Genomic DNA, 7,941 nt, shown 5'->3' with positions numbered 1-7,941 from the left:
TCTCAAAAGATTTTTTTGTTTAGATATTGTGATGCATTTCCCTTCATAAAATAATTTTATTTTGAAGTAAAATGTTATTATTAATTTCTTTCTTTTCTTTTATTTTCTTCTTCGAATTTTATATAGCACTCGCCATCGAAATGACGACGATTCCGGCCAAACTCGGGTAGTAACTTCTTTTCTTTGATTTACGAAATTAAAATATATATTAAGCATTGAACTGGTAAACTTAGATTTGTACTATACATGGATTAACGATATATTATCGAAGTGCCGAGATTCGCCATTTTATTGGCGGGGGCATTTTTCATGTTGGTACGACGTGAGAAAGCCAATTAGCAGTCCATAATTATATAATCAATAAAATATTATAAAATCATATTGACTAATTATAAAATATTATAAAATCATATTGACTAATTAAATTTATTTAATATGCTAGTGAATTTGTTCACTTTTGTAATTTTCGCCTCATTTCAAGATACACAAGCGATTATTTTGTACAGCGATTTTTATGATAATGTCTGAAGAGGGCTCAATCCGGTAACCAAAACTTGAAATATTTGAATTTAAACTGGGTTTTTATTATTTTTTTCAATTTTACTTTTTATTATTTGTAATTTATTCTTTTTAATTGTGTGACACAATTTAAAAAATGTGTTTGACTCTTACTTTGCCCTTTATTTATTGTTATTTATTTTGTATAAGAAGAGTCCTTCTATCTATTAAATACACCGTCGACGCAATAGATGCCTCCATATATCATCTTAGGGGCTCCGCACAATAAAAGGAACAGAGAACAGAGAATAAGAATTTGAACTTATCAGAAACTGTGTATTCCACAATACATGATTTCGAGAAGATTCCGATTGCACACACGCTAATTGGCCAATTTAAAAATGAAATATTCTCATTGGTAAAGCAATAAAAAATTACTAGGCATCAGCTGATATGAGTGGTGTATGTAATCAGGATTGTAGGCAAACGGGATCCTCCCCATGATTTCTGATAAGTTGAAATTTTTATTTTTTGTTCCTTGTTCTTTTTATTGTGCGGAGTTTCTTATTTATTTAACACGGAGGCACTCGGGCAACGTTTTCGAACGCAACTTAGGTCTGTTCGCGTTGCATGCACTTTTTGCACTCAGTATCTCCGCTTTCTTTCTTTACAACGTCCATGTGTCTCCACAAAATATGTATCTATCTCATTTTAGTTCCAAAATTTTGGGGGATTTAAAGTAATGCGAACAGACCTTGTGTCTCGTGTGGAAAAGCTCTCGTAGTCACTATTGTCGATCACATTTGAATACTACTCTAGATTCGGATTGCGCAGTCCACCTATGGCTTTAAAGAAATTAAAAAATTGTTTCAAGTAACCTTCGTAATTGAATAGCGGTGATTATCGAACGATTAAACAGCGACTGAGATGTGTTAAGTGATCAAATGTGGGAGTAGTTTAATCAAATTTATGGATACGACGTAATCGCGTTGTCAGAAGTGCGTGACGAAGTTTGATCAATTGTTTATTGTAAGGTATATTGGTACATTTTCTATATGTATACACATTGCTTAGTTCTGCGTTACTCCAATAAATTTACCTGAAAATAAAATGATCTTTTTTTCTAAATTATTAAAAATTTGTATAAACCAATTATCATATTGCGAAAGTTTCTAATGTTTTCTCGTAATTGTGAAACACGCAATTTGTCTGCTCAATGTTTGGATTCGAAAATTGAGAAAAGTTTAGAAATTGATAAATTTACGGTTATAAAAGTTCTTTCCAGGTGAATATCTCGCCAATTGTTTCTCGAGTTTCTCGGCATTTGTTTCGCAGCAACAATCGTCGAGCAATGGAAAAGCCAGTGTCGTCTGACATTGTCATCATCGCGGGCAATTCTCACCCGGAATTGGCAAATCTAATTGCAAGGTGAGTAGCAAACAATGGAATTGTGAAATGTAAACATGAAAGTCAATCCGTTTTAATAGTAATATTTTGATATGTCATTGTAATTGGGCTCATATCTAAAACACTATTTTTTTATTGTGATGTTGTACATTAAGTATTATTAATTATTTATAAATATAATGATATGATATTGAAAAATATAAATAATAAAGAGCATACAGCTACAACAATAGATGTTAACACAAGTCATATATTTAAAATTTAAAATAAATAAGTTTACTTTGAATTTTAATTTATTTTAAATTTTTTTATGCTCTTTATTATTTATATTTTGTAATTGTTTAGCCACTTTCAAACATTTTACTTGGGTATAATATTATTTATGTATTTTGTTAACAATTATTTAAAAGTTTATCTATTAAAATTTAATTACGACAATTAATATTGAATTTTTTTGTAATGTCCCTCTTCTGTAAAGAAATTGTTATCCTATTTTAGAATAAAAAAATTCAGATAATGAAAGAAACATAATACATATCAAGATATTCTCTGTATATTGCAAAGTTGTATAATTGTTTTTTAAATTTCCAAGTTGGAAAGCTTGTAAGTTAATTTTTATCCAAGATATGAAAAAGAAGAAATTAATATATAAATTAATATAATTTTCTAATTAATGGAACTGAAAGGAGTAGACGTGATAATTTTTAGTTTGGAAAATTATTGATTTAAAACAGATATAAAATAATATTATGTTATTATAACAATTATTTCTATATTATAATTGCTACACATATGATATAAATGTGTACATGCGTGCATGCATATTTGGTTACTTAGATAAAAAAATGTTATATAATTCCGTTAAAATACAAAATTACAAATAATAAAAATTGGATAATAACTAGTTAGTAAGTTAAAAGTTAAATAAAAAGCTAATAACTTTTAACTTAATTTAATTAATTTTAAATAAATTAATTTTTAACTTTATTACTTTTAAATTTTAATTTATTAACTTTTTCTTTTTAAATTAAAGTTTTTTTTACATCAAAATGTCAATATTATTTTTTATAAAATCTTAATTATCAAAGAATTAGTTTAGAAAGAGCTCAATAATTGAATGATTATAGTCCCAAAAATGAACATGCGTTGGATCTGTATTTAGGGAATGTTATCAATACCATTGCGTCACGTTATCTTTGTTTTATGGGCGATAAAGAATAAAAGCTTTTTATTTGCATATAAATTTTAAAGAACGTGCAGGCATGGCTAACACAAAGAGGACAAGATTACCTATATTTTAAAAAAGTTTGAACTTTTTTCTTTTATAATGTATAATATTAAAATATAAAAATACTTATATAAAAATAATAAAAATCATCAAATACAATAGAGAACGCCAACATGGTCAAAGTTAGATGTTTTGAATAATATATATATTCTTTAAATCAATTTATTTCAGATATGATTGCGCACTGATAATTTTTCGAACTTTCAATCAAAACGTCTGAAACGTAAATAATTCCTTCTAAATTAAATTAGAGAAACTATAGAGAACTTATTGCGTAAAATATTAACTCAATCAGAATTCGAACCTCTCGACTTTCCGGGTGTAATATGAGGCAATATGAGGCAATATGAGGCAATATTTTAGTGTAATATGAAGTAATATTTTTGATAATAAGTTCTTTACAGTTTTTGTAATTTAATTAGCGTTTCAAACTGATTGTATTGAAAGTCCGAAAAATTATCGGCGCAATTATATCTGAAATAAATTGATTTAAAGAATATATATATTATTTGAAACATCTATCTTTAACCGTGTTCTCTATCGTATTTAATTCATATACAATCGTTTCTTAAGTCTTAATAATAATAAAAATCAGTTATTATTGTGCAAGAAATATCTTTGTTATCTTATAAAATTTACAAATAAAATATTGATTTATCTATATTTATCTATATGATTGTTTTGTTATTTAAAATAATCTGATTTAATAAAAACGTTTTTCAAAATTAATTTTTTATTTAACTTTAATTCAATCTTAACGTAACTTTAACTAAATCAGTTTTTTGTTCATTCAATCTTTAATAACTTACCCTGCAAATAAGTATAGATATAGATTTTAATATAATTTATTGTTTATCACTAATTATGACTAAAGTTAATACATTTAAATTGATTTGCTACAGAAAGGAAATGCAAAAGATATTTGTTACAATGTTTTTTTTATATTTAAAGTCGCTTGGGTATGAAACCTGGTGGTTGCGCTGTATATCACAAGTCTAATCGTGAGACAATGGTGGAGATAGGGGATTCTGTACGTGGTAAAGACTTGTATCTAATCCAAACTGGTACAAAGGATGTAAACAATAACATAATGGAGCTTCTCATCATGGCCTATGCATGTAAAACATCATCAGCCAAAAATATTGTTGGAGTGATTCCATATTTACCTTATTCTAAGCAATGCAAAATGCGTAAACGTGGTTGCATAGTGTCCAAGCTTTTGGCAAAGATGTTATGCACGAGTGGCCTAACTCATATTATCACCATGGATCTTCACCAGAAAGAAATCCAAGGATTCTTTGATGTTCCAGTGGATAATTTGAGAGCTAGTCCATTCCTTTTGCAGTATATTCAAGAATCCGTATGTAGTAAGATTTTAATATAACTATTACAAATTATTAGTAATAATTATGTTTTAAAGCATCTTGCTGGATTATAATAGCAACTTATTTTAAGCGTGACTAATATCTTAAATTGAAAATATAGATATGATATATTTTTCTTTGTTAATAATATCATAGAATTATATCTTTACTTTAAGATATTCAAAAGTTACTCCATATGTATGTGTCTGTGTTATTTTATATCATATTTTTTTTTATAAATTATATCTTCTCTTTGTCAGATTCCTGACTATCATAATTCTGTGATCGTTGCAAGAAATCCAGGTAGTGCGAAGAAAGCGACTAGCTATGCTGAAAGACTGCGCCTGGGAATTGCAGTGATTCATGGAGAACAGAGAGAAGCTGAATCAGACATGAACGATGGTCGCTATTCGCCACCTGCACTAGCATTGGCCGCACGTACGATGGAGGTTGGCGTTGGTGTACCTTTGCATCCAGCGAAGGAAAAACCACCTATAAGCGTTGTTGGAGATGTCGGAGGACGTATCGCTATTATGGTGGTGGGTAAAATTGCATTTTGTATTTATATTGTATCAGATCGACGACTTGACGAGAGAAATAAATTCGCAGGATGACATGATAGATGATGTACAATCGTATGTAGCAGCCGCCGAGGTACTTAAAGAGAGAGGAGCTTACAAAATATATGTCTTAGCTACACATGGTTTGCTCAGCTCGGACGCTCCTAGACTCATCGAGGAGTCTCCGATTGACGAGGTAATAACATTAAAACATTACATTAATTTACATTAATATAAGGAAAACGTTTCTATAAAATTTTTTCAGGTCGTTGTAACCAACACGATTCCTCATGACGTGCAGAAGATGCAATGTCCGAAAATCAAGACTGTTGACATCAGTATTCTTTTAGCAGAGGCAATTCGACGTATACACAATAAAGAGTCGATGTCGTATCTGTTTAAGAATGTAACCTTGGAAGATTAGAAACTAGACGATTTTACATGAAAAGTTACACAGTTTAATTGAATAAATGACGATTGAAAGTCACGTAAGATTCAATGCCGGGGACCATGTCCAAAATACATATCCGTCTCTTAATTTTCTACTCTATTTTTATATTTCTCCAATTTATGAAACAACAGTGAACGTATAAACTAATCCCTTGCGTTCATCAGAAAGAAACTAATTAGCTAAATGTTTTAATATACATTTCCCTTGTAGTCATCTTTTCTCTATAGTACATATTAGGTTAATATAAAATAATCAATTATGAGGACGCGCGTATTCGAATACGAGATTTAGGATGCATTTCACTTCACGTTCGCAACGTATATCATTTCATCCTTGTTTGACATTCGATTACAATGAAGATGAAATGATGCTCGCGAGTGTTGCAAATGTTAAGTGAAACGCATAGTTGCATAATAGAAATTGTACAATTTTAGAATGTTAGAAATTCTGTAAAGTCATTATAGACGTGTATTCTGTGCTTATCAGTGATCTAGTTCTAATTTTAATGTATGATTAAAAATGTATTTTAGATCAAGACATAATAAATATATTTCAAGATAAAGATTTTCTACAAATATTTTATCAAATAAAAAGAAATGTTACAGAATACGTGAATTTATAGCATTGATAATTGTATCCAAAAAGGCCACAAATTATGTAAGAAGAGGAACCATTCTACCAATTCGAGTTTGTTGTCATGGAGATACACATAGTGGATCGATACGTTTTCTTTTATATTCAGTAAAGTTCGTATAGAGAATTTGTTGTTATATCATTATCATCTTGATTCTAAGAGAAAGAAATCTATTTCGGATAAATATGGCATTGGATCTTGAATTAAGTAAGATTACCGTTTCATTGCAAGCAGACGAAAAGAATCGTCGCAAACAAGCTCTAGAGGAAATATTGAAAATTATATCTCAGGAGCAAATATCAGACAGATTGGATGACTTTGTTAAAATATGGGAGAGTATACACAGATTTCTAATTAGAATCATGAACGATAATATAGAAGTGTGTCGAGATCTAACCATAGGAATACTGAAAATATTTTTGGAAGCTCTGCCTCCCGATGACAAGCACATAATGTACATTATACCTATAATGTCCAGACGTTTGGGCATGCAAGAATTGATCGAGCCGTCAGAAGAAGTACGACTGAAATGCGTTTCTCTTTTACGAACGATCATTTGGAAGTATAAGGATTTATTGGCACCGCATATTCAAGATGTGACGGGAATATTGGCACGCACCGTTGTAGATAATTATCCGAATGTTAAAAAGGAGAGCTGCAGATGTATATCAGATTACGCAAAGATTCTATCGAGGCATTTCTATTCACAATCGGAATATTTAATAAAACCTATCCTGATCAATTTTATGCATCAACACTACAGAGTTCGACTCGCCGCTGTTGAAGCGATAGGCGATGCGATTCAGTATGGCAATAGCAAGTCAATGGAAGAAGTGGCAACTCCTTTGGCACAAAGACTTTTTGATCAAAGTGGGATTGTCAGAAAGGGTACGTTTCATATAGTAAACATTTAACATGATTTTATATAACTGTATTAAAACAATGCAAAACAAATTACAACTCTCCTCATATAATTGCATCGAATCTTAAAGCTGTAATTGAAGTCTCTGGCCGCTGGTTGATAGAGCTACCTGACAGATATAGTTGGTGGCATAGACTTCTTCCCCTGATCATGACAGGATTCCACGATGAACTTGTGGAGATTCGTGTAAAAGCAGCTGAGATGTGGGACACCGCAGGAAAATTGTACATACAGGAAAATGAAAACGACGAAAAGTTAAAGGATAAAATGGACTTTCTTACGGAAGAGCCAGAGCATTATCCACCAGAGAGTAAATTAGTTTTGAAAATCACAGTCAATCATTACAGATTAATTATCAAATTGAGAATCAAATTACATAAGATTGTTTTTAGTTTCTAGGCCGAATTTAGGATGTCGTGTGATTGCGCAACAGAATTTTTACAAACTTATTAATGGTATCAGTGCTGAACTTGGAGATTGGTTACCAGATATACGTATGCGTTCTGCGCAATTACTCAGTATACTGATATTAAATGTTGAAGAAGACGTTACACAACATATTGAAAAGCTTTTGCCGCCTATGTATCGGTACGACTTACTTTTAATTATTTATTAGAAATTAGATAAAATTTAGATATAGAAATAATAAATTTTTAAAAATTTAAAAGAAAAATTTTTTAAAATAATTTTATTAGATTGTACACACACGCAGAGAGAACACATTGAGAACACAATCAATAAGAAACAAGAATTAAAGGCTCACATAAAGATTGAAGCTGGATTTTTAATGCTTAAATAATTCAATGTGAATTTATAT

The 7,941-nt window shown here is 30.1% G+C and overlaps 2 protein-coding genes across 5 annotated transcripts in view; both read left to right on the top strand.

Moving 5' to 3' along the window:
- The first annotated feature begins 1,287 nt into the window (after positions 1-1,287).
- Positions 1,288-6,116, top strand: LOC108756701 (phosphoribosyl pyrophosphate synthase-associated protein 2). 3 transcript variants are annotated; one of them, XM_018500706.1, is made up of 6 exons: positions 1,288-1,532; positions 1,834-1,926; positions 4,145-4,553; positions 4,818-5,096; positions 5,167-5,313; positions 5,383-6,116. In XM_018500706.1, exons 2-6 carry the CDS (start codon positions 1,850-1,852, stop codon positions 5,539-5,541), a joined length of 1,071 nt encoding a protein of 356 aa, XP_018356208.1. In that variant the 5' UTR covers positions 1,288-1,532; positions 1,834-1,849; the 3' UTR covers positions 5,542-6,116. The 3 variants fall into 3 exon arrangements, with proteins under 3 accessions (XP_018356208.1, XP_018356207.1, XP_018356206.1); XM_018500705.1 differs by having other exon boundaries at positions 1,784-1,926; XM_018500704.1 differs by having other exon boundaries at positions 1,774-1,926.
- A 35-nt stretch (positions 6,117-6,151) lies between these two features.
- The window catches only part of LOC108756689 (dynein assembly factor 5, axonemal), a 6,975-nt gene continuing 5,185 nt past the window's right edge, over positions 6,152-7,941 (top strand). Inside the window, exons 1-4 of one of the 2 annotated variants that reach the window (XM_018500687.1) lie at positions 6,152-6,314; positions 6,382-7,090; positions 7,195-7,434; positions 7,517-7,712. In XM_018500687.1, the coding sequence (XP_018356189.1) occupies positions 6,388-7,090; positions 7,195-7,434; positions 7,517-7,712 (1,139 nt within the window). In that variant the 5' untranslated portion in view covers positions 6,152-6,314; positions 6,382-6,387. Of the gene's footprint in view, positions 7,091-7,194; positions 7,435-7,516; positions 7,713-7,941 lie in introns of both variants that reach the window. The other variant, XM_018500686.1, reaches the window with a different exon arrangement.

Source organism: Trachymyrmex septentrionalis, unplaced genomic scaffold, assembly GCF_001594115.1.
Source record: "Trachymyrmex septentrionalis isolate Tsep2-gDNA-1 unplaced genomic scaffold, Tsep1.0 scaffold13, whole genome shotgun sequence".
Lineage (NCBI taxonomy): Eukaryota > Metazoa > Arthropoda > Insecta > Hymenoptera > Formicidae > Trachymyrmex > Trachymyrmex septentrionalis.
This window is presented reverse-complemented; position numbering and strand designations above follow the sequence as displayed.

Coding starts and splice junctions, on each gene's coding strand:
- LOC108756701 (XM_018500706.1), top strand. CDS start 1,850: ATGGAAAAGCCAGTGTCGTCTGACATTGTCATCATCGCGGGCAATTCT. Junction 4,554..4,817: donor TGCAGTATATTCAAGAATCC/GTATGTAGTAAG, acceptor TCTCTTTGTCAG/ATTCCTGACTATCATAATTC. Junction 5,097..5,166: donor GACGTATCGCTATTATGGTG/GTGGGTAAAATT, acceptor ATAAATTCGCAG/GATGACATGATAGATGATGT.